Source organism: Dasypus novemcinctus, chromosome 8 (genome assembly GCF_030445035.2).
Source record: "Dasypus novemcinctus isolate mDasNov1 chromosome 8, mDasNov1.1.hap2, whole genome shotgun sequence".
Taxonomy (NCBI): Eukaryota; Metazoa; Chordata; class Mammalia; order Cingulata; family Dasypodidae; genus Dasypus; species Dasypus novemcinctus.
In genome coordinates, this window is record NC_080680.1 from 128510930 (window position 1) to 128535273 (window position 24344).

Consider the following 24344-nt stretch of genomic DNA (forward strand, 5'->3'; position numbering starts at 1 on the left):
CCGCACCCATAGGATGCAGGGACCGCCTCCCCAAGAAAATATTTGCAAAACACATCCAAGGGGGTGGAGGGGGCTCAAGCCATTGGGCGCTCCCCCCCCACATCGGAGGGCCTGGGTTCCTCCCTGGTGCCTCCTAAAAAGAAGGGGGACAGAGAAAGCAGCCAGCCAGTGCATACAATGAGAGGCGTGGGGGCGAAACAAATAAACCTTAAGAAATAAAAAGAAACCACAGCTAAGAGCCCGGGATCCAGGATCTGTACAGATACGTTTGTGTTAATGAAGACAACGTATAAAGATGCACTGAGCAAAATAAGCCAGACAGAAAAGGACAGCTAAGGTAGGATTTCTCTCCCAGGAAATACTTGGAATGCATAAGTTCGTGGACAGAGCGGGGTAGAGGAGGGGAAGGGAAGGAGCGTTGTCGCTGACTGAGTGTTTTGGGTTGGGATGATGAAAAGAGCCTGGAACTAGACCGTGGTGAGAGTCGCAGAGCCTTATCGATGTCAAAGAACCCGGTTAAAATGGTTTTATGTTATGTGTATTTTACCACGGTTAGAAATAAACTACGGGGAAGTGGCTGTCGCTCAAACACTTGAGCTCCCATTTACCATGTGGAGGACCCGAGTTCCAGCCCTGGGACCTCCTGGTAGAAAAGAAAAAAGGCGCCCAGACCTGCGCAGCGAGGCGCAGGCCCCCGCACAGCAAAGTGATGCGCCGAAAAGACAGTGAGGCAACCAGGTAGGAAAAAAATTAAGTTGCAGTTGTGTCGATTCTCCTGCGTATTCCTGGCACATCCTGCAGCGCACACCCGCTCAACAAATGTCCCTCGACCCCACGGCCAGCGTGGCTTGCCGGGCACGCAGACCCCGACCGGCACATGGGGGGCCGGCGGGCGGAAGGTAGGCACTCCCCACGGAGCACGTCGCGGTTTGCAGGCTCCCCCCGAGCAATCATTATGGGGGCCCTGGCCAAGGCAGCACGGAGTGGAGTGGGGACCCCTCCCCACTCGGAGGCGGGGGAAGGAATGAGGGGCTCCGTGGAGGCTCCGGCTGCTCCTGAAAGGTGAGCGAGGTGGAAAGGAAGTGCACAGAGATGGAACCACATGTGCAGAGGCACAGAGGCTGAGAGGGTCATTCAGCCTGGGAGTGCTGCGGGGCGGGGGGGGGCCCACTAAGCTGCCAGGCGCCCCGCGCCTCCCTGAGCTCTGAACCCCCCGCCACCGTGGAAACAGGAGCTGCAGCCTCCCAGCCCCCTGCCTCCATCCCACCCCAGCGGCATCTGGCACCTGGACTCTTCCCCTTTCATGCAAGACCACCTCGCCGCGCCCCCCACCCAGGGCAGTTTCTGCAGACCCAGGAGCGGCCGGTTAGTGGGGCCAAATGAAAACGCAGGGCCACGCGTCCCGGGACAACGGTGACCTTCCCCACAGGCCTGTCCTGCCCGCTTGGGCCTCCCCTCAGCCCCCCACCCCTGCTGCAAGCCCCCTGTCTGTCCCCAGCCTCCCCCACCCCCGCAGCAAGCCCCCTGTCTGTCCCCAGCCTCCCCCACCCCCGCAGCAAGCCCCCACCCATCCCCAGGGAGGGGTCCCAGCCAGGATGCTGTCCTCCCACCAGGGCCGGGGAGGGCGTGTGCGGCGGCCAGGTAGGGCTGGGGTCCGCAGAGCAGCAGTGGGGAGGCCCCGGGTAGGGAGAGGGGATGTGTGCAAAAAGCACCCCACCCTAGAGATCAGCACCTGCCTCCTGGTGGGGGGCGGGCTTTCCAGAGACTCGCCCACCCCCAGAAAGCTTGAGGCTTGCTTAGCAAGAGAGGAAGCCCTGGTCGGGCTGCCCGCCTGGTGCGCGGGTCTCCCTGAGCCCTGCCCTCGGGGGTGGCCGGGGCGGGGGCAGGCGGCCATGCGGGGCCACCAAAGGGGAGGAGCGAAGGGGCGCGCCCAGGAGAGGAGGCAGCCAGGGCTCCCAGGCTCCCAGGCAGGCGAGGCCCGGGAAGTGGGGGGGCACTGGTGCCGGGGCGAGGCCGGCTGAGGACGTCCGGCCGCCCCCGCCGGGACGCTGCGGCTCCGAGCCAAGGCCTCCCGCGCCTTCCTGCTGCACCCACGCGCCGCCCTTTGAAGCACGCGCTCCGGGCTCTCGGGAGGGGGGGGCCCACAGCAATGGTCGCCCCAGGAGGTGGGCCCACCTCCCCAGGCACTTGGTGCTACTCGCTACCTCCCCCCGCCCCAGCCACTCCCGTGCCTCAGTCTCCCCGGGAGGCCGGGAACAGCATCTGGGGCCAAGACGGGGCCGCAGTGCCCTCTCGGGGCGTCGCCACAGAAGAGAGGAGCCTCGTGGCTGCAGAAGGTTTATTGGGCAGAGGGGGGGTCCTGAGGGGAGCCCGGGGGGCAGCGGACACACGGGGCAGGGGTCTCCAGTCCTCAGGGCCCTCTCCTGGCGCTCCAAGCTCACCCTGCGCAGACAGGAAAGGCCACCATAGCTGCCCCCACCATGCACTCCGCAAACGCTTCCTGGGCAAGACGGGGGCTCACCCCACCCGCCCCGCCACGCACAGAGCCCCCACACTCGCTTCACCCGCAGGGCTGCGCGGGTGAGTTTTGAACACACACCCGCCCCCTGCCCCTCGCCCTGTCCCCCGGGGCCAGGCCTCCCAGGGCCGCCCACTTGGGTCAGCCAGGATGAGGGGCCCAGGATGGCGGCCCCCGCCGCAGACGCGGCCTCGGCTCCCCCCACCCCGGAGGCCATCCGGTCCCGGACAGGCCTGTCACCCGCAAGCTGCCCTTTCTCTTTACAATAACCCTTGGGGCGGCCACGGGTGGGGGTACGGTCACAGGGCCAGGAGAAGCTGACGACAGGCAGGCGAGCACCTCGTGCCGGGAGCCTGGCCTCCCAGCGTCCCCAAACCCAGGGCCCCCCGGAGCCCGGGACTGTGGCCGTGCAGGGAGGTGATGGGTTAAGATACGGCCCCGGTGGGCCCCACGTCCAAGACGGCTGGTGTCCTCAGGGGAGTAACGGGGGTCAGGAGCCACCGGCAGAGAGGCCGCGGGGAGAGAGCGATGGGCGGCACACCCAAGGCTCGCCCGGGGTCCCCGGACCCTCCCTGAGGCGAGGCCCTGCCCCGCCTTGAAGAGGGACTTCCAGCCTCAGCCAGGTCCCTGCGCCCACTTCCCAGGCAGTCCCAGGACACCCCAGGACACCCCACCCCACCGCGCATGCTTCAGAAACATCGCCGTGTGCAGGGGATCACAGTGCTAGCTCCTCACCCTCAAAGACAGAGACCACCCAAATGTCCCCAGCGCGCACCTGGTTAAATGACCTGCGGGAGGGGGCTGGCCGCTCAGCCGAGGAAAGCAAGGACGTGGGGACGCTGGTGGCAGTGGGATGAAGCCGCGCGCACCCGCGGACCGAGCGCGTCCTACAGGGCAAACTCTTAAAGCCCCCGCCCCAGGAAAGGCGACCCACAGGGCTCATCTGCCGCTTTGTCTTTCGGGGAAGGGCTCCCCGAGATCCCGCCCTGCCCCAGGGGCCCGGACCCCTCAGACCAGGTGCAGGGGCTGGCAGACCCCGAAACAGTCCTGCCTCAGGGAAGCCTCTCGTTGCCCACAGCGGGGGCACCTGCCACGGCCACGGTGCCAGGCCGCTGCCCTGCCCGCTCTGCCGCTCACTGCCCACCGCTGGCGCCCACACGGGCCAGCCGCCCTTGGGCTCTGGGGATGGGCAGTGACCATGACAGCACGTCCCGGCCCTCTGGGGGCCCTTGGGGAGGGAATGAGGACCCAGGCGATTCCAAAGTGGGGCGCCCATGCCCCGCGGGGTGAGCCCAGAGGCTCGGGGGACAGAGGGAACACGGGGTGCCATCCACGTCCACCCGGGCCTTGGGAGCGAGAACTTGTTGTAACAGATACGCTTCTCGAGACCAAGCCATCCTGGGCTGGGTGGACCTAGCCTGATGGCTGGTGTCCGTGTAAGCCGGGCTTGACCCAGACCCCAGGAGGGTGCCGCGAGGACGGGGTGGGGGTCCTCCCAAGACCACCAGCTTCCACCACGAGCTAGGAAGGTTCTCCTCGACAGGTCAGGGGCTTCTGGCCTCAGGGACTGCGAGGGGACCCAGGTGTGCTGCTGTAAACCACCCCACCGGGGTCATTTGTACAGCAGCCCCGGGCCCCTGCAACACGGCGCCAGACTCCACGAGGCAGTGCAGTCAGGGCAGGCTTCTCGGAAGAGGTGGTGTCCAAGCTGAGGCCCGAGTACAGGGGAGTCCCAAGGAGGACAGTGATGGGCAAGAGGCCGGCCAGGGGCAGCCCCGGGGGTCCTTGGGAGTCGAAAGGGGAAGGGGCCCCGAGGGTTCAGCCTGCCCCACCTGGGAGAGACCGAGAGGGGTGCCGGCGTCGTCAGGGTGCCTCCTGGCCTCCCGCAGGGCACACGTCTGCGGGGAGGAAGACGAGCCCGTGAGAGGCCGAGCCGCCCGGGGCTGCCCACGGTCCCCAACCCCCGGGGCCGCCTGGACCCTTTCGCTCGGTTGGGGGAGGGGGCCTGGGTGGCTGCCAGCCCGCTCTGTGGGCAGGTGCGGGGCGGGGGGCCGGGTACCTGACTTGGGCATCATGGCCATCATGTCGTCCGAGAGCCCCACCGTCCGGTAGACATCCTGGAAGGCCTCCATGGCCTCGGGGCTGGCATCCTGGGTCCGGCCTGGGCCACAGCAGGGGCCACGGTGAGCCCAGCACTGGCGGGGGCTGACCTGGCTCCAGGGCCTGAGGCCTGACAGCAGGGCGGCCCCCGGGGTGGGGCAGGGCACGCAGTGCGAGGCACCTCAGGCCGCGGGGGCAACGGGTGGACGGGCAGCCGCCCCCGGCGACCTCCTGGAGGCTGGTCCTCCTGGCCGCCGATCCCGAGGCCAGGGCCCCCGGCCCACCTCCTTCCTTCCCTGCAGCTCCCAGGCCGGTCCCAGCCCCTCTGCCCCGTCCACCTTGAGCCCCGACAGAATTAAAGCCGCGGAGTGGAGTGCCATCATCTGCCCAGGACTCGGCCCCGGGCCAAGGGACCAGGCGCAGGCAGGCTCCCACTGCGCAGCCTCTTCTTCACGTACGTAACCCCCCTCAGGGGGCCAGGGAGGCCCCGGTCCCTGCTGGCCTGGGCTTGGGGCATCTGGCTAGAGAGGGGCAGGAGGCTCCGGAGGTTGGCGGGGCCGGGTCCGCAAGCGGGCGGCAGTGGGGGCGAGTGGGGGGTCAGCGGGGCGAGGGGTGGCACGGGGGGGGGGGGTTGTCAGCGGGGAGGGGGGTGGCGCGGGGCCTGCGGGGAGAGGGGGCAGCACAGGGGATCAGCGGGGCGAGGGGAGGCGCGGGGCCTGCGGGGCGAGGGGAGGCGCGGGGCCTGCGGGGTGGGGGGCGGCGCGGAGATCAGCGGGGTGAGGGGCGGGACGGGGCCTGCAGGGAGAGGGGCGGCGCGGGGCCTGCGGGGCGGGGGGCGGCGCGGGGCCTGCAGGGAGAGGGGCAGCGCGGGGCCTGCGGGCCGGGGGGCGGCGCGGGGCCTGCAGGGAGAGGGGCGGCGCGGGGCCTGCGGGCCGGGGGGCAGCGCGGGGCCTGCGGGGTGAGGGGGCGGCGCGGGGCCTGCGGGGTGGGGGGCGGTGCGGGGCCTGCGGGGGGCACTCACTGAAGAGCTGCACCAGGATGCTGCGCACTCCGTCGAGCTCCTTGTAGATGTAGACCACCCCGAAGGAGTGGTAGTCGGTGGTCGCAATGCGCACGTCCAGGAAGCCCAGGGCTGGGAAGGAGAAGCGCGGGGCGCCGCGGGGTCGTGGAGCGGCTGGCGCGGCCTGCCCCGCGCCCGCCCCGCGCCCCGCGCCCGCCCCCGCGGCCCACCTCTCAGCCCGGCCCGGGAGAGCAGAGGAGGGCTGGGGGTGCTGGGAGAGGGCAGGACAGCGGGCGGGGGTCCCGACCTACCTGGGGCGCGGTAGTGCCCCTCGGAGCCCACCTTCAGGTAGTCGGCGTCCATCTGGTTACAGCCACTGGGCCTGGGGGACACGGCGGGTCACCGGCGCCCCTCCCCGCGCCCCGCGCCCCTCCCCGCGCCCCTCCCGGCCCACCCGGTGCTCACCCGGGCATGGCCACGTGCATGCGGAGGTCGCCGCCCGCTCCGGCCGTGACCTCGCTGGTGGACATCGGGAAGTGGTCCTTCGAGCCCAGGAAGACCTTGCAGTCGGACACCATGGCCACCACGTACCACAGGCCTGAGAACTGGCGGGCAGAGCCGGGGCCACACGACCGGGGTCTCCAGAGGGCCTCTCTCCGTCCCAGCCCCCGCAAACGGGAATCCCCCTTCTGTCGCTCACCCTGGCGGCCCTGCGCCAGGGCCCCCACTATGTCACCCCACTATGAAATGGTCCATAACTACCCCCAGCTGCTTGAGAACTAAACAGAGCGTGGATCTAAGCCTTCACCGGGCTCGGGGCACAGAGCAAGCGCTGCCCCGGAGGGGGTGGTGGGGCGCAGGGGCAGCTCGGTGGCCGAGCACCTGCTCTCCATTCATGAGGCCCCTGGTTCGATCCCTGGTACCTCCTTTAAAAGGCGGGAAGCTGGTCGCCAATGTGGTTGTTTCCAGCAGGGGCTGGGCTCCCCGCCCCACCCCATACCTTTTGGGCATCAAAGTCGGGCTGCACCAGGACTTCGGCCAGGGCTACCGACGTCCAGAGCAGGGCCAGGGCCAGGCCCAGAGGAGAACACAGAACCCCCATGGCTGCCTCGGCCCCTGGCTGTGCCCGCCCCGGCTTTATAGGCCAGCCCACCGGCCGGCTCACTGGAGGAGCAGGTGTGCAAGGGGCTTGGCAAGCACCGGGCCTGGAAGCCGAGGCCCCCTTTGTCCATTGTTCAGCCCGGGTCCTTTCCTGGAGGCGCCCGCCAGCCTGGCTCTCACCTGACCTCAGCCTGCCTGAGCGTGTTGCCCCAACATGCCCGGCCCGGCCCCATCAGGGGCCAGCGTGGCCGGCCACTGGGCTCCGGTCTCTTTGGCCACCAGGCCCCCGCCCTGGGGTCTCCGAGCAACTGCATCCTCCTCTCACCCCCATGTGTCCAGGGCAGAGCCTGTGACGGCACAGCTCAGACCAGGTGGGGGTCCTGGGCCCCTCACCCCAGAGCTCCCACAGCCCCCACGCAGCCACCAGCTGGGCGCTGTCCAGGACAGGGAGGGGCCGAGCTGGCACTTGGGTGGATTATGGCCTTATCACCGGTTACATAAGCGGGGGGCAGGGGCCGACGCCAGGGTGGCGGCGTGGGCAGGCAGAGGCACGAGCCCACCAGGCCTCTCCACACAGCCTCCACTTTTCTGCACAGACAGGGTCTCAGGGCACCTCTGCCAGGGCCCCCAGCAGGGAGGGAGGGCAGCAGCCGGAGGCTTCCACAGCTGCTCCCACCTGCTGAGGTCACCCAGAGCCCCCAAGGATGATGCAGTGAATGCCTCCCCAAGAAAATATTTGCAAAACACAAATGATAAGGGACTTGTATCCAGAATCTGTAAAGAATTCTCAAGATCCCATAATAAAGGGGAGCAGGTGTAGCTCAGTGGTTGAGCTTCCCATGTACAGGTCTGGGTTCAATCCCTGATACCTCCTAAAAAAGAGGGATTAAAAAAGACACTTCACCACAGCCGAGCTACAGAGGGAAAATTAGCACATGAAAAGATGCTCCACGTCATAGTCTTTAGACGGTGCAAGCCAAAACCGCCAGGAGTCCCACCCAGACACCCATCAGAACCGTTAAATCTTTAGAAACACTGCCAATTCCAAACACTGGCAAGGAAGTGGAGACCTGGAATTTGGAGGGTTGCAAAATGGGACCACACTTGGAAAACAGTTTGGCAGTTTCATAAAATTAATTCTTCACTGAACCTATGATCCAGTATCACGTTTCTAATGACTTAATAGAAAGTTTAGGTTTACACAAAAGCCTGCACCTGATGTTTAGTGCAGCTTTATTCGTTATCATTAAAAATTAGAAACCAGCTGAATTTCCATCCGCAGGTGAACGGATGAACAAACTGGCTCTCCCAGGCCACGGAATGTCGTGGTGGACACCAAGGAGCAAAGCTGCGGTCAGGCAACAACAGGATGAAGCTGAGTGAGAGGAGCCGGCCGCGGAAGGCGCCGTGCCGCGTGGTTCCAGTTCTGGGACACTCTGGGAATCTCTGGGAACAGAAAGCCGCTCAGTGGTGCCACAGCCTGGGGGAGGGACTGGCTCAGAGGGACGCCGGGGGGCTTTTAGGGGTGATGGAGCTGTTCTCCATCTGGAGTGTGGGATGGTCACATGATCATGCGTGCATGTCAAAATTCAATTCATAAACAACCCAAAACGGTGCATTTTACTGTATGTAATAACCTTGTTTTTTTTAAAAAGCTTTGCCTATGTACAAAATACCATAAAATCTGCCCCCACAAAGCCCTCCCTAGGGCTCTGGGCAAGGAGCCCAGATGAGCACCGAGTCCACAGGAAGGGAAGGACCAGGCGAAGGACAGTGTGCACCGACGGCCTGCAGCCACTGCAGCGTCCAGATCTCCAGGGAGCGGCGGGTTAGGAGAGGGAGACAGAAGCCACCACCTCCGAGGAGAGGCCTGACAGGCGCCACTGCAGCACTGACAACCGAGAAGCTGTCCCAACTGCCCCCCACCGGTTCAGAGGGGACAGGCCGCCGGGGTGCCCCACAGCAGGGAGGACCTGATGGCCGGCAGGAGGGGACCTGGAGCCCCACGTCTTGGTTTGCTCGGATCCCAGGTCCCAGGGACCGGCCACCTGTGCCTTGTGCTGGACACATGCTGCAGGCCAGGTGTGAGCCAGCCCCTCCCCACAGGCCCCACCAGGGGACACCCGGGCCTCAGGCTGAGCGGAACTCTTCCTCAGCCTCAAAGGCGACCCGAAGCCCGTTGCCCATTGGTGGCCTCGGAAGGCCCTGCGGTCAGGGCACGGGTCAGAGGCCATTGCGGGGCAGCCACAGCCCCTCATCCCGGCTGACACCAGATGAACCGGGGGTGCAGCCTCGCCCTCGCACAGCCGCGGACACCCTCCCCTCCCAGCCCCTGTCCCTGGTCCTGAGCACACCCAGTCCAAGGCACTTCCTCCGGCGGAGGGAGGGGGCATCGAGGAGGGTCGAATGGGCGACCGGGCAGGGGCTGGGGCCCGGCTCTCCACCTACGCTGCCCAGGGGCCGCGACATGCCGCTGGAGGCGCCCAGGTCAGGTGACCGCGCCAGGTGGCAGGCTGGGAGGTGAAAAGACTGAACCCCTCCCCTGTTTCACCCCCCTGCCTCCTCGGCGGGACCTCCGCCGAGCCCTGGGGAGCAGGGAGGCTCGGACAGAGGTTCGCGCGTGGCTGCTGGAGAGCGGGGTGCGCTCGCTCCTCCGGCTGGGGCACGGCCCGGGCAGCGTGGGGGCTCTGGGGGCGCGACTCTGGGGAGTCGGAACCGGCGCGCCCCAGCCCTCGCAGCGCAGCTCGGCAGAGGGACCCCGGGGGCCTTCCCCAGCGCGGCCCACCCCAGGTCCCCGGTGCCGAGAACAGACTGCGCAAGCCCCGCCCCCGCCCCTTCGCTGCACTTCCGGCTCCGCCCCTGCGTATCCGCCGCGGCCCCGCGCAGGCCCGTCCCCCGGCTGGCTCCGCCCCCGCCTGGCTCCGCCCCTGCTGACTCCGCCCCTGCTGGCTCCGCCCCCTCGCTCCTGCTCCCACTTCCGGCTCCGCCCCTGCGTGACCGCCGCTGCCCCGCACGGGCCCGCCCCCTGCTGGCTCCGCCCCTGCTGGCTCCGCCCCCGCCTGGCACCGCCCCGGCTGGCTCCGCCCCCGCCTGGCTCCGCCCCCTCGCTCCTGCTCCCACTTCCGGATCCGCCCCTGCGTGACCGCCGCTGCCCCGCACGGGCCCGCCCCCCGCCTGGCTCCGCCCCCGCCTGGCTCCGCCCCTGCCGGCTCCGCCCCTGCTGGCCCCGCCCCCTCGCTCCTGCTCCCACTTCCGGCTCCGCCCCTGCGTGACCGCCGCTGCCCCGCACGGGCCCGCCCCCTGCTGGCTCCGCCCCTGCTGGCTCCGCCCCCTCGCTCCTGCTCCCACTTCCGGATCCGCCCCTGCGTGACCGCCGCTGCCCCGCACGGGCCCGCCCCCCCGCCTGGCTCCGCCCCTGCTGGCCCCGCCCCTGCTGGCCCCGCCCCCTCGCTCCTGCTCCCACTTCCGGCTCCGCCCCTGCGTGGCCGCCGCGGCCCCGCGCAGGCCCGCCCCAGTCAGGCGTCGGCTCCGCCCCCGCCCAAGCCCCGCCCACCCAGCGTGTCCGCCCCTCGCCGCCCTGCGTGCCCCCCTCCCGCGCGCCAGCCGTGGTGGCCCTGGGCCTGTCCAGGGTGGACGACGGCGTGGCCGCCAAGCACCCGGTGAGACGGCCGGCCCTGGCCGCGGGCGCGGACCTCGGAGGCGACCTGAGCGGGCGGGCGCTGGGCGGGGGCCCCGAGGCCCGGGCATCCCGGCGGTTGTGCGGGCGCCTGGCCGCCTGTGCCCCTGCCCGCGGAAGGACAGGCCGCGGGGCGCCGGGCGAGGCCCTGAGCCGCCCCTCGCCCAGGGCCTGGGGGAGCGTGCCGCGTGCCAGTCGAGCGCCTTCGCGAAGCGCGTTTTCACCCTTGTCGCAGGTAGGCTGGGCCGGTGGCCGGGGCGGGGCCGGCGGGGGGGCAGGTGCGGCGGGCACCCGAGCGGGCTTGGCTCTCCGCAGGCACGGGCGCCGCCTTCGGCCTGCAGACGCTGGTCCGGACGAAGCTTCCCTACCCCGTGCAGTGGACCGTGCCGGTGGCCGTGGGTGGGTCCTCGGGGTCGCCGCCTGGGGCCCCTGAAATGTACTCCCGTGCGGGGCGAACTCTGGCTCTGGTGCGGGTGGGCTCCCCCGGGGGAGGGCTGAGGGGATCCCTGCAACCCCGGGTGGGGCCCCAGGCCCTGGGGGCCCGAGCAGCAGCCTGTTCCCCGGGGGCCCTCTTCCTGGGGAGGGCAGAGAACCTGAGCCCCCACCACCCACCTGCTCTAGTCACAGGCTCCGTGGCCAGCTACGGGGTCACCCGCGTGGAGACCCAGAAATGCAGCGACCTCTGGCTCTTCCTGGAGACGGGGCGGCTCCCCAAAGACCTGAGCACCGGTGAGAGGGGCCTGAGTCCCCTGTGCCCAGGGCCAGAGCCGAGGCAGGACCCCGCGGGCTGGGCCAGCAGGGCAGCCGTCTTCTGGGCCCTGCTCCCTAAGGGGCTGGAGGGGGAGCGGGTACAGCAGACAGACCTGCAACTCTCCGGGGAGGGGGAGGGCCTTGGGTGGAGGCGGCTCAGGGCCCCCCAAGGACAGGGCGGGCACAAGCAGGTGGGTCCCAGGCCTGGGCCCTGCTCCCTGCCTTCGCCATGGTAACGTGGGTGCAGGGACCCCAGCAGGGCCTGGGTCGGCGTGGCCCCAGCTGTCTCCCTCTGCCTCTTACAGATCGGCACAGCTAGGAGAGCACCAGGGGGGCTGCCGGCAAGCTGGTGGGGGCAGCCCTGGACACCGCCTCCGGGCCTTCACCCACGCCCACCCAGCCCTCCCCGAGCCAACGGCTCTCCTCGCCCGAGGGTGCCCCGTCAGCGTCCCTGGTAGATATGTGCAGCCCGGCCCCCCACACCTGTGCAGACCGCCGTCCCTGCACCCCTTCTGGCCCCTGGGTCCCCAAAGTTCAGAGGTGACTTTTGCTGGGGGGTGGGGGCCAATAAACAGCGCCTCTTTTTCCAACTTGAGTTCGAACTTAATTGAGAAACGAGTCAAAAGAATAAGAAGAGAGACTGGGTGTCAGGCGCCGTTGTGACCAGCACAGCTGCACTGGAGGACAGGCAGGCAAGGGGCTTCCCAACTGAACCCCAGAGCGGGGCATCCCTACTGGCTGGGGTACGCCTGTCGGCCCACCAGGGCCTCTCTGCGAGGGGGTCTGCATCTGTGAAACGAGGTGACTGTGGCCTGGCAGCCCCCTGGCTCCCCGGACTAGGGAGGGGAGGGGCTGGGTAACCCACCTGCTTATCACCCCAAACTCGCCAATCAGACGAAGCCACTTGTCTCCAGGGAAGACCAAGAGAGGGACAGAGAGGCCAGAGCTAGCCTGTGGGCACTCGCTGCACCCCACTCACCCGCCCCCAAAAAGAGGAAGAGGCAGAGATTGAACAAAACCTTGGCAAATCCAGCACCCTTTAGATCGGCTTCAGAGGGACAGGTCCCCTCCGCTCCAGCCCGCACTCAGCTTCTGAACAGCCCGGCCAGGCCTTCGGAAGGCTATTTACTGAGTACCTCCCAGGCTCCAGGAAAGCTGCTGGTAGGAATGCAAACTGAAAGCCCAAGATACCAGGGCCGTAATCAAGCCGGATTTATTTTGCCTTCATGTAGAAGTCCAGGTGGGTGGACCAAGGCTGACATGGTGTCAGGGATTCAGGCTCCTTTTATACTGTTCTCTGCTGAGTGGCTTCCAAGCCTAAATCTACCTCATGGTCCAAGATGGGTGCACCAGCTCCAGCCAGCACATCTTCATCCCAGTCAACAGAAAAGAGAAAAGGGAAGGAGAAAGGCAGTTGCACCCACCACATCTGCTCGCACTCCCTTGGCCAGCACTAAGTCATATGGTCACATGGAATGCAAGGGAGCCTGGGGAATGCAGCCTTGTTCTGGGCAGCCATGGGTCCCCTAGATTTCAGGGGGTTTATATCTAGGAAGAAGGGGAGAGAGCTAGCAGGCTCTGCCTCAGCCAGACACCAAGCTGGGCCCAAGGAGAACAAGGAGGGGGGCGGGGGGATGAGCAGGCCACGCTTGGAGTGGGGGCAGGGGATGAACGCCGAGCTTTGGGCTGCACTCACTTTTTATTTTTTAAGATTTATTTTTTATTTATATCTGTCCCCCACCCCCACCTGCCCAGTTGTCTGCTCTCTGTGTCCATTCGCTGTGTGTTCTTCTATGACCGTTTCTATCCTTAGCAGCAGCACCGGGAATCTGTGTTTCTTTTTGTTGGGTCATCTAGCTGTGTCAGCTCTCCATGTGTGCAGCACCATTCCTGGGCAGGCTGCACTTTTGCGCTGGGCGGCTCTCCTTATGGGGCACACTCCTTGCGCATGGGGCTCCCCTACACGGGGACACCCCTGCGTGGCACGGCACTCCTTGCGCGCATCAGCACGGCACGTGGGCCAGCTCCACACGGGTCAAGGAGAGTGGGGTTTGAACCCTGGACCGCCCATGTGGTAGGCTCTATCCGCTGAGTGAAATCCGCTTCCCTGCACTCACTTTTAAACACTGAAAGTAACAACAAGGTGGGGGGTCTGTGCGAGCGGCTGCTAGAACCTAGGGGGAAGAACCCCACCCTGCGTGTCCCAGGAGGCGCCAGGCTGGTCAGCACTCTGGCACCGGCTCCAGGGGAGGCCCGGGCTGGGGTGCCCAGGACAGGGAGCCGACCCCTCCCGGGTAACGTGGCACCTGAGCAAGAGCTCGGGCTCCCCAGGGACGCCAGCACGGGGAGGAGGCGCCAGGCAGCGCCGCCGGGGTCGGCGTTCTAGCCACCCCCCACCCCCGCCAAAGCACACGCCACGTGGTGGGCCGCTGCTTCCTCCCTGACCACCGCGGCCTCCGTGGGGCCCCTTGGCTCCTGCCCCACCTGGCAGCGCTTCTCCTTTTTCCTTCCAGCATCTGGTGGCCTCTCTCGGCCCAGTTTCCTTTGCTTGTAAGGAGTTTGGCCGCGCCGGGGGACGGGCCGGCCTCCCCCACTCTGTGCACACTTTGCCCATCAGCAGCTTCAGAGGGCCTGTCTGCAGGTGGGTCCACAGCCCAGGACTGGGCGCGGGGAGCCCGATGTGCCTTTAGCGAGGGGACAGGAGCCCGTCCCCAGCCCTCAGGGAGAGGACTGGGAAGAGATGGAGTGAGGGGTGAGGCCGAGGAGAGCCACGTCACTCGGCCTTGTCATCAGAACTGGGGGGGGGGGGGGGCAAGGACACGAGAGCGGTTTTCGGAGTCCCAGCAGGGGTCCTGGTGTGGGGGCTGTCTCCGTTTGCCAAATGCCACACATTGGACAGCTGAAACCGAGCATCCATTGGCGCACGGTTTGGAGGCTGAAAGTCCATAATTACGGCGTCGGCGAGGCCACGCTTTCTCCGGGTGGTGGCCGTCCTCCATTGACAGCATGATGATCTGAAGCTGTGTGTACACAGAAAAGTGTGTTCCTAAAACTAATCCAGGGAAACAGATGTGGCTCAACCAGTTGGGCTCCCGTCTACCATCTAGGAGGTCCAGGGTTCGATGCCCAGGGCCTCCTGGTGGGGGCAAGCTGGCCCGCGTGGGAATGCGGCCCCTCGCAGGAGTGCCGCCCTGTGTGGGAATGCTGCTTCTCACGGGAAAGCCGCCCCACGCAGGAGTGCCGGCCAACACGGAAAGCTGATGCAACAAAAGACAGAGGAGAGAAAATAAGAAGACGTAGCAGAACAGGGAGCTGAGGTGGCGCAAGAGAGTAAGCGCCTCTCTCCCACTACAGAAGGTCCCAGGATCGGTTCCTGGGATCGGTTCCCGGAGCCGCCTAAGGAGAATACAAGCAGACACAGAAGAACACACAGTGAATGGACACAGAGCAGACAACGGGGGAAATGGGGTGGGAGGATGGGGGATAAAAAATTTTAAAAAAAATGAATCCATCCTGTGGGTGTGGCCTGCGGAAAGCGGAGCGTTGTGACGAGGTCACTGCCGCTAAGGCATGGCCCAGGGTGCTCCTTACTCCTCTTACGGGAGCCCTTTGTGAAGGGGGAAGAAGGAGAGGAGAGAGAGAGCCGGAGGGGGCCGGAGGGGGCGGGAGGGGAAGGAGAGCCGCGCCAGCAGCACAGGGCCCGGCCCCCTCGCGGGTCGGCCCTGGCAGAGGGCGGCCCCCAGGCTGGCGGCAGCCGGGCCAGCGGCAGGAGCCGGGCTGGCCGGGGCGGGGGAGGGCCTGGAACCCGGCGTTCCGGGGGGCCGAGGACCCCCGCCCGCGTCACAATGGGCCGGACTCTGTTGAGGAGGCAGAGCCGGTGGGGCAGGAAGCGGAGAGAGCCCGGAGGACCCCATGGCCACCATGAGGGCGCGCAAGGACGGCGACATGGAGGAGCAGGTCCAGGAGCTGAAGACCATCACGCGGCTCCAGGGTGAGCGGCCGCAGCGCCCGCCGTCCCCGCGCACCAGGACGGCGAGGGGGGCACCCCACGGCCCACCCCCCAAGCAGGCTGGGGGCAGGGCTTGCGGGGTGCCGCGCAGAGGGCAGCAGGGGTGGCAGTGAGGGAGACTTGCGGTGGCAGGAGCAGAGGGCCCTGTGCAGCCGGCCGGAGGGGCGCTGGGGCAAAGGGCCAGAACTCTGCTGGCTTTTGTAAAGGCGTCTATTTGGGGTAAAAGCGTACGGTTACAGGCCCTAAAGAGGCCAGCTCAGGGCTGCTTCCTTACAAGACTCTGTGGCCACAGGTTTAAGCAGGATGGCGGCCGTGCCCGGGGTCCAGCCTTCCTCCTCCTCTGAAGGCTCCGTGGTCCAGCTGCTTCTGGCCTCAGCGAGGGCTGGCACGGGGCGCGGCTCTCCCGGGGCTTGGCTCTCCCAGGCTCATCTCTCTCCCTGGGGCTCGTCTCTCTCCCGGGGCTCGTCTCTCCTGGACACGTCTCTCCCTGGGCTCATTTCTGTCCCTGGGGCTCTTCTCTCCCGGGGCTCATCTCTCTCCCAGGGCTCGTCTCTCTCCTGGGCTCGTCTCTCCCGGGACTCATCATCATCTTTCTGGCCTCAGCGAGGGCTGGCACGGGGCGCGGCTCTCCCTGGGCTCGTCTCTCCCTGGGCTCATTTCTGTCCCTGGGGCTCTTCTCTCCCAGGCTCATCTCTCTCCCTGGGGCTCATCTCTCCCGGGGCTCATCTCTCCTGGACACGTCTCTCTCCTGGGCTCGTCTCTCTCCTGGGCTCGTCTCTCCCGGGACTCATCATCTTCTTTCTGGCCTCAGTTGCTCTGTTCTCTTCACAAGGTCAGCTGTAGACTGTCAGGCGAACAGCTCGCCTCTTCCGGGGCCTCTGCCGTGTCCTCGGAGCTGTCTCCTCTGTGTACCTACTTCTGTCTTCACTATTGAGCGTCCTGTTTATGTGGCCCCAGAGGGGGCAGGGGCTCAGCCCTGCACGCTCAAATGACACGGGCCCATCAGAGCCCTAATCTTGATTTAATCAGGTAAACTTGAAACCTTTCCATTTAAATCACTCCCGGAAAAACAGACCAGTTTACAAACGTAATCGGTACCTCTTTCTGGAATTCATAAATAATATCAAACTGCCACAGGCCCCAGAACAGGACCTGCTGTGGCAGATGGGAAGGAGTCAGAGGAAGAGCCCGGGTCCACAGAGGGCCCGAGCAGTGGAGCGGGTGTCCGGGAAAGCAGGGTGCAAAGGAGGGAGCGCACAGGGGTGGAGGCGGTGTCCACACGGCCCTCGATGATGCTTGGGCCCCACCCCCCACCCGCCCCCAGAGCAGTGCCGGGCGCTCCAGGTCCAGTCGGTGAAGGAAAAGACAGTCCAGAACAAGGCGACGCTGGCCGTCCTGCGCAGCAACGTCCGCCGCGGAGCCCACGAGTGGGCCCTGGCCAAGATGGTGCGCGAGCTGCTCCCGCTGCAGGCAGAGGGCGTCGCGGCTCCCTTTCCTGCTGGGACCCCAGCCGTTCGGGCGCCGCGGGTTCCCCACCCCCACCCCAGAGGTCCTGCCTCCACTAGGAGCCCCGAGGGCGGCGCCCGGCTGGTGTCCGCGCTGGCCCCCTTGTGTCCTTGGTCACGCCGGCGCTGGGGTGGCGGGGATCAGCCCTCGTGCCGGCCGCGCCCCGCGGCCCCGGGAGCCGGGATTTTGTCACGGGGCTGGCAACGCGCAGGAAAGGCCCGGGGAGGCCGCCGGAGGGCCCTGGGAGGGCGCAGAGGGCCGCGCCCGGCTCAGCCGCCGCCGCTCCGCAGTTCGACCAGTGGACCATCTCCAGGGCCTGCGGGACCAACCTGACCCTGCGGCTGGCGCACGGCCGCAGCACCATGGAGGTAACGGGGCAGGGCCTCTCCCCCTGCGCGGTGGGGAGGGGCGCAGGCGCTACCCCGGGCCCCTGGGGGACCCCGGCCCCGCGTGCTCCCCGGGGCCGCCCCACCGGGCCCCCACGCGCACCCACGCGCCGGCCGGGTCTGCCCCGCCGCAGGTGGCGCGGGAAAGGCTACGCAAGTACGTCTTCGACCGCATCAACGTTCACAACGCGCTGATCCACCTGGTGCGGCGGCGCGGGGAGAAGCTGGAGAGCCTGCGGCTGGAGCTCCGAGACCTGCTGGGCCAGCCCGACGCCACCAGGGAGGAGCTGCGGCTGCAGCAGGTGGCGGGGGGTGCGGGGGCGCAGGAGCGGTGCGGTCCCTGGGAATGGGGCCCCCTGGCCGGCCCCGGCGCCTCCCCAAGCGCCCCGCTGTGTGCCCCCGGCCGCCCCAGGTCATCCGCCAGCTGGAGAACAACATCGAAAAGACGACGGTGAAGATCACCACGAGCCAGAATATCCGCCTGCTGTACCTGCACCTGCTGGACTACCTGAAGAAAGTGAGCCCCTGCCCAGCCCCGAACCCCAAACCCGCCAGTCGAGGTGCGTGCCCCAGCCCCTGTGCGGGGCACAGGCAGGATGGCCTCGGGCCGCCGCCACCCCTGGGAGAGGGAGCCCCTGCCTGGCGCACAGAGGGGGCGCCCACGTGGGCCAACGCACTTGTTAGGAGTGGGGTGCGTGAGAACTGGGGGACACACCGGCGCATGTAAGATCCACTGTTGTTCTTATTTCCTTGATATTTTTGTCACCTGGGACCTCAAAGGACTAGCGGGTTGCCCTGGGCGTGGGAATGCAAGTGCCTTGTCCCCCAGGCAGCCCCCCGACCCTCCCCACGCTGCCGGGAAACCCGATGGGGCCCCCCTCCTGCCCCTTGTTCCCTTCCGAGGCCACCAGGAAGAGGGGGCAGCTCCTGGCCCCTGAGGCTGAACTGCTGCCCTAAAGGCTCTTGTCGCCTTGGGCCCCCGGCAGAGGCCCCTGACGGAGGCGGATGGACAGAGAGATGGCAAGGAGGGCAGGACGGGTCCAGGACGGGCGCCAGGCTGGGGCAGGGGAAGCGACGGCCAGTGGAGCCAAGAGCCAGGAGAGGGGGCAGCAAGCCCCTGCAACACTCTGTCTCAAGGCCGGGCAGAGGAGACTCCCAAGAGCCCTGTGGGGAGGGTGACATGGTGAAAATGGGGGGGCAGGGCAGGAGGTAGAGCCCTGCAGCTCCCACTGCCCGGAGCCGGGCGGCACCCAGCTCTGCCCCCCACATGTCCCCTGGTCTGCCCACGCTCACCTGGCCTGGGGGCCGCTTCCTTCCCGCTCGCCTCGCCCTCCTGCTGCGCCCTGGGCACGCAGCCTGCCCCAGCATCCACACCCCAGCAGCCCCTTCCTATCGTGGCAGAACAAGCACACTTCCGGTTTTTAGCATTTCCCAGGGTCATCCATATTTTAAAAAAGCAGCGTAGGGAAATGGACTTTGGCCCAGTGGTTAGGGCGTCCGTCTACCACATGGGAGGTCCGAGGTTCAAACCCCGGGCCTCCGTGACCCGTGTGGAGCTGGCCCACGCGCAGTGCTGATGCGCGCAAGGAGTGCCGCGCCACCCAGGGGTGTCCCCCGCATAGGGGAGCCCCACGCGCAAGGAGTGCACCCATAAAGAGAGCCGCCCAGCGTGAAAGAAAGTGCAGCCTGCCCAGGAATGGCGCCGCCCACAGCCCACACTTCCCGTGCCGCTGACGACAACAGAAGCGGACAAAGAAACACGCAGCAAAAAGACACAGAAAACAGACAACCGGGGGAGGGGAGGGGAATTAAATAAATAAAAATAAATATTTTTTTTAAAAAAATAGAACTTCATCAAAAAAAAAAAAAAAAGCAGCGTAGAGTCTGCATTTACAGTTATTAACAAAATGCCAGTGGCTAAGGTTCATTGGGCATTGCCAGGCCCAGTCCTGGGCGCGTGAGAGCCTCACACAGCCTTGACCATCGTCACCTTTCACAGAGGGGGCACTCAGAGAGGTTAAGCCACCCTCCCCGGGGGCCCCTCAGCTGTCAGGCTGCGCTTGGCCTCAAGGCCGCCCCCGGGCAGCAGCGGCTCCCCCCACGGACCACCTGGGACCTGAGTGGGCGTTCCACGGGAAGTTCCAACACGGCCGCTGCGGAAGTGCCTCCAGGCGCTGGCCCCAGGGCAGGGACAGCGTCCAGCGGTCCCCTCCCTGGCCGGACCACAGACCAGGCTGCACTTCGGTCGCTCGGGCATCCAGCTGGGGTGGAGGGAGGAGGGCAGGCGTGAGCCTCCCACCGTGGGAGCCAGGCAGGCAAGCACAGGGAGGGGGGCAGCGCTGGTGTTGCTGGCAGGCTCAGGCGAGGACCTCTGTGCCACCCCTGTGCCCCCGATGCAGGAGCTGGCAGCGTACCCCACGCAGCTGGACAAACTGCAAAACCTGGTGGTCGACTACTGCTCGGAGCTGTCGGATATGACGGTCATGTCCCAAGACGCCATGACGATCACGGACGAGGTCAAGGTGCGCCGGGGGTCCCTCCAGGGTGCTTTCAGGCCTGTCCAGCCTGGGCCCGGCAGGCACCCCCACACCCACACCGCCTGCAGCCCCGGGGGGAGACCCAGCCCCGCCCCATGGGCCTGCTCTGCACTGCCTCCCCCCCGCGCACCCCACCATGGCCTGGACAGAGCAGCCCACTGGACACAGCCTCCAAGAGGCCACGATGTGTGGAGGGGCCCAGCCTGGCCTGGCGGGGGCCACACAGCCGCCACCTCTGCACCCAGGCCGCCGCAGGGCTTTCCCCACCTCGCGGAGCGGGTGGCCTCGGGAGACCGCCCCTGGCCAGTGGCCTTGGGGACAGGCCCGCTGGCCTCTGGGCTGCGCAGGCCTGGCCTGGGGAGCTGCTTTCCACAGAGGCCACTGGAGCTGGGATCCGAAGGACCCAGCGGCGAAAGGGCGGGGATGGCGGGAGCCCCGTGCGAGGAGGGGCAGCGAGGCCACGGGGACGGGGGACAGGCTGGAACCAGGGCGGTGGGTGTGGCCGGAGCAGAGGGAGCCGGGAGGAAGGACCCATGGGTACAGGGGCAGGTGGGCAGAAGCGGCCAGAGCGGGAGTCCGAGGGGTGGGCGAGGGGGTGGGTGAGAGGGGTGAGAGGAGGGCAGCGTCCGGGATGCAAGAGTGGGCACCAGTGGGCTTGGCTGCCCGGGCAGGAGGCCTGGAGGACATCGGGCTTGGGGGGCGACGAGGAGTTTGCCTTTTGCTTTTTTTTACCTTTAACGTTGCATGAAGTTTGCCGTCTTAACCATTTTCAGGTGTCCAACTCGATGGCAGGGTGCATCCCACGGTGCCGTTACTAAAACGCTTTCCTCGCCCCGCGGCCGCTGAGCAGGGCCCCCTCTGCCCCGCGAGCCGCGGTCCGCACTCCGCCTCGGGGTTTTCTTGCTCCAGGTCACTGTGCCCATGGAGTCGTGCCGTCCCCGTCCTTTTGCGCCCGGCTAACTCACTCAGCAGGTTTCCGAGGCTCGCCGGGGTCGTCGTGCGTATCAGCGCGTCCCTGGGCTCGTGCCGGCTGCTCCTGTGTGTGCCGCGCTGCGTCGGCCCCCTGTCCATCCGTGGACACTTGAGCTGCTTCAGAGTTGGGTCTTAGGCACGACTCCGAGGTGCCTTCAGGCCCCCGGTAGAGCCGGCAGAGGGGCCTGGGGGGCCACGCAGAGCCTGCCTGTGGGAGTCGGGGGTCCCTGAGGCTGGGGTGACTCAAGGCAGAGGACAAGGGCAGGCCGCCTGGCCCGGCCGGCAGAGGGACCGGCCACCTCGGAGGGGCCGCCCTGCCCTGAGGACAGCGGAAGGCAGGCACCGTTCCAGACCCGGCGAGATGAGGCCCGAGCGCCAGCCGCTGGCCCGGGCCCCTCGGGAGATGGTCCCCTCTGTCCCCAGATGACCATGAAGCAGGCGGAGGCGACCTTCATCGAGGAGCGCAGGGCGCGGGAGAACCGGCTCAACCAGCAGAAGAAGCTCATCGACAAGATCCACACCAAGGAGACGAGCGAAAAGTACCGGCGGGTGGGTCGGGGGCCCCGGGGGGCGGCCGGCGCGGGGCGTCCCGGGGTCCCTGGGTGCAAGGGTGCAGCTCACACCCTGTCCTCCCGGCAGGGGCGGCAGGACTTGGATTTCTCCTCCAACCTCATGACCCAGGAGATCATGAAAGGCACGTGGTCGGCCCGCGCCGGCGTGAGGCAGCGCCTCCTGGACAGTGCCAGGGTCCGCCGGCCGGGCGGCCACAGCGGGCACTGACCCCCGGGGGCCTGGGCCTCTGGGCCTGCAACCCCGTCGTCCAGGGCAGGTCCCTGGATCCCCCAACCCCTCCACGAGGCGGCTCAGGGTCGTCTGCCCCGGGACCTCTCCCCGCAGCCCCCCGCTGACCGCCCCCTCCCCGCTGTGCCCAGTGAAGAGAAGGGAGTCCTTCAAGGCGGACATCGAGTACCAGGAGCTGGTGACCGCCCTGGTGGAGCGCGTCAAGACCGCCGTGCGCTGCTCCCACCTCTGGGTAAGGCCTGGGCGCTCCCACCCGCGGGCGGAGGGCGCGAAGGCGGTGGAGGGCGCGAAGGCTGCGCCGGCCGGGGCACGTCCCCGCCACACCCCTGCGCCCACCCGAGTTCCAGGGCCGGCTGCCTCTCCACCGGCCCTGCCCCTTCATTTTCATTTTATTTTTAAAATTTGGGGTGGGGACATATATAACGCTTAATAGTTGCCATTTTGAATTTAGAATTCGGTGACGTAAATTGCAATCACCGTCATCCGTTACCAAAGCTCTTTCATCAGCCCCCAGCAGAAAACCTGTGCCCTTGAGCGGTCTCCCTGGCCCCCCCTCCCCGGCCTCTGGAATCTGCTTTCCGTCCTTGTGGATTTGCGTGTCCCAGCTATTCCTTAGGCGTGGAGTTGTGCGGCGCTGTCCTTCTGCGCCCAGGCAACTTTCACTGGGCGTGTTTGCAAGGTGCATTGGTGTTGGGGCACCTGCGAGAACTTCGGTCCCTCCTGTGGCTGAGTAACCCCCGTCGTGTGGATGCAGCCCGTTTTGTTGATGCGTCCATCTGGCACGCACCCTGGTGGCTTCCAGCTTGCGGTCCTGGGAATAAAGCTGCCATGAGCACTGGCGTTTGAGCAGCTGTGGGGGTCCTGTTTTCAGGTTTCTGGGTCAATGCCTAGGAGTGGAATTGCCAGCTTAGTGCTTTCATTTTGTTTTTTTTATTTTGATCAAACTTACAGGACAATTACAAAAATAATGCAAACCCCCTACAGAGAACTCCAATATACTCCTGCCCCCCCTCCCCAGATCCACAGATCCACCGATTTTATTTGCATGTCATTCTGACGATCCATGTATCAATCCATTTTTCCAGCACTCGCGTGTATGTTGTGTACACCATGCTCCTTAAACGCTTAACACTGCCATGCACGTTTCCCAAGAACAAGGACATTCACTCACATAACCACCTTAAGTGCAGTGATCACCTTCTAGAAATTTAGTATTGATATAAAGCTTATCGTCTATATTCCCATTTTTTCACATGCTCTAACGATGTCTCTTTGCACCTTTAATCCTCTTATTAGATCTCATCCAGGATTGTCTATTCCATTTAATTATCATGATCTCTTTAGATGCTCTTTCTTTCTTTTTTTAAACTGTGGGAACATCCATACAACATAGACTTCCCTGCCTTGACCACCCCAAGCACACATTCAATGGGATTAATTACATTTGCAATATTGCAGTACCCTCACCAAGTCCATTACTGAAACTTTCCCGTCTCCCAAGAGAAACCCTGCACCTTGATGCATTAACTCCCCGTTCCCGCTGCCCCCCGCCCCTGCTCCTCGCTACCTGTACTCCAATTTCTGTCTCTATGAGCTTGGATATTATCTAATATTTTCTTTGTAGTTACCAGGGGGCTAAATCTGTAACAATCTCGTTTGCTTTGGTACCAACTTAACTTCAACAGTATACACACACTGTGTTCCCATGCCCTCTGTCCCCCCACCTTTATGTCATTCTTGCTACAGATGGCATTTTACTCATTGAGTCCAAAACCACTGATTCATCATCGCACTTCATGCATTTGCCTTTTAGAACCTGGAAGAAATAACAAGTACTGACATCTATCTTTTTATTTGAGAAGTTGTATGTTTATAGAAAAATCATGCATAAAATACAGAGTTCCCATATACTACTGTATTATTAACAACTTGCATTAGTTTGGCACAGTTGTTACAATTCACAGTAGAACATTTTTATAATTGTGTTATTAACTATAGTCCGTTGTTTATAATAGGGCTCACTGTGTTGTACAGTCCTATGTCTTTTGTTGGTTTTTTAATTTTTTTTATTCTAGGAACATAAATACAACCTAAAATTTCTCCTTTTAACCAGATTCAAATATATAACTTAGTATTGTTAATTATGTTCACAACGCCGTGCTACCATCACCACCATCCATTACCAAAACTTTTCTATCAACCCAAGAGAAACTGTACAATTATCTCTCCGTTCCCTAACCCACCCCCTACTCCCAGTAACCTCTTCTAGTTACTGACTCTATGGATTTGGCATTTAGATTTACCCATTTTGTTACCTTCGCAGGAGATGTTTATTTCTTCAGCAGCTTCTATCTTTCGTCTATTGTCCTTTCCTTTCCACTCCAGAACTCTGTTAAGCATGTCTAGTAGGGCCAGCCTTGTGGTGATGAGCTCCCTCAGTTTTTGTTTATCTGGGAATGTCTTACTCTCTCCCTCATTGAAAGACAGGATTGCCAGATGTATAGAATTCTTGGTTGCCAGATGTATAGAATTCTTGGTTGGCAGTCTTTTGCTTTCAGCCCTTTATTTATTTATTTTTTTAAAGATTTATTTATTTATTTAATATCCTCCCCTCCCCTGTTGTCTGTTCTTGGTGTCTATTTGCTGGGTCTTGTGTCTTTGTCCACTTCTGTTGTCAGCGGCACGGGAAGTGTGGGCGGCGCCATTCCTCGGCAGGCTGCACTTTCTTTTCACACTGGGCGGCTCTCCTCACGGGCGCACTCCTTGCGCGTGGGGCTCCCCCACGCAGGGGACACCCCTGCGTGGCACGGCACTCCTTGCGCGCATCAGCGCTGCGCATGGGCCAGCTCCACACGGGTCAAGGAGGCCCGGGGTTTGAACCGCGGACCTCCCATATGGTAGACGGACGCCCTAACCACTGGGCCAAAGTCCGTTTCCCGCTTTCAGCCCTTTAAATGTGTCATCCCACTGCCTTCTTGCTTCCATGGT

General features: G+C 64.8%; 3 protein-coding genes and 1 long non-coding RNA gene across 5 annotated transcripts in view; 3 read left to right on the forward strand and 1 right to left on the reverse strand.

Annotated features, from left to right (window-relative positions):
* Window positions 1-8330, forward strand: LOC131279547 (uncharacterized). Its single transcript, XR_009186973.1, has 4 exons — window positions 1-337; window positions 557-738; window positions 4921-5072; window positions 8002-8330. It is a non-coding gene; the product is annotated as an uncharacterized lncRNA (long non-coding RNA).
* Window positions 2329-24344, reverse strand: part of LCN15 (lipocalin 15) — a 27292-nt gene continuing 5276 nt past the window's right edge. Inside the window, exons 1-7 of one of the 2 annotated variants that reach the window (XM_058302742.1) lie at window positions 6619-7512; window positions 6084-6223; window positions 5930-6000; window positions 5640-5750; window positions 4578-4679; window positions 4351-4416; window positions 2329-2442 (exon numbers count right to left, since the gene is read on the reverse strand). In XM_058302742.1, the coding sequence (XP_058158725.1) occupies window positions 4382-4416; window positions 4578-4679; window positions 5640-5750; window positions 5930-6000; window positions 6084-6223; window positions 6619-6720 (561 nt within the window). In that variant the 5' untranslated portion in view covers window positions 6721-7512 and the 3' untranslated portion in view covers window positions 2329-2442; window positions 4351-4381. Of the gene's footprint in view, window positions 2443-4350; window positions 4417-4577; window positions 4680-5639; window positions 5751-5929; window positions 6001-6083; window positions 6224-6618; window positions 7513-24344 lie in introns of those variants that run through there. The other variant, XM_071217120.1, reaches the window with a different exon arrangement.
* On the forward strand, window positions 9187-11735 carry TMEM141 (transmembrane protein 141). Its single transcript, XM_058301392.2, has 5 exons — window positions 9187-9206; window positions 10224-10630; window positions 10711-10794; window positions 11017-11124; window positions 11451-11735. Exons 1-5 carry the CDS (start codon window positions 9187-9189, stop codon window positions 11462-11464), a joined length of 633 nt encoding a protein of 210 aa, XP_058157375.1. The 3' UTR covers window positions 11465-11735.
* Window positions 14977-24344, forward strand: part of CCDC183 (coiled-coil domain containing 183) — a 13173-nt gene continuing 3805 nt past the window's right edge. The window contains exons 1-9 of the mRNA XM_004465213.5: window positions 14977-15136; window positions 16479-16600; window positions 16951-17028; window positions 17181-17348; window positions 17459-17563; window positions 19446-19568; window positions 20979-21104; window positions 21195-21249; window positions 21488-21588. Coding sequence (XP_004465270.2) covers window positions 15058-15136; window positions 16479-16600; window positions 16951-17028; window positions 17181-17348; window positions 17459-17563; window positions 19446-19568; window positions 20979-21104; window positions 21195-21249; window positions 21488-21588 — 957 coding nt within the window. The 5' untranslated portion in view covers window positions 14977-15057. The remainder of the gene's footprint in view (window positions 15137-16478; window positions 16601-16950; window positions 17029-17180; window positions 17349-17458; window positions 17564-19445; window positions 19569-20978; window positions 21105-21194; window positions 21250-21487; window positions 21589-24344) is intronic.

Bases quoted from the DNA above. Each gene is read 5' to 3' on its own strand.
- TMEM141 (XM_058301392.2), top strand. From the start codon at position 9,187: ATGCCGCTGGAGGCGCCCAG. The intron at 10,631-10,710 runs GTAGGCTGGGCC...GGCTCTCCGCAG, and splicing joins CGTTTTCACCCTTGTCGCAG to GCACGGGCGCCGCCTTCGGC. The intron at 10,795-11,016 runs GTGGGTCCTCGG...CACCTGCTCTAG, and splicing joins GACCGTGCCGGTGGCCGTGG to TCACAGGCTCCGTGGCCAGC.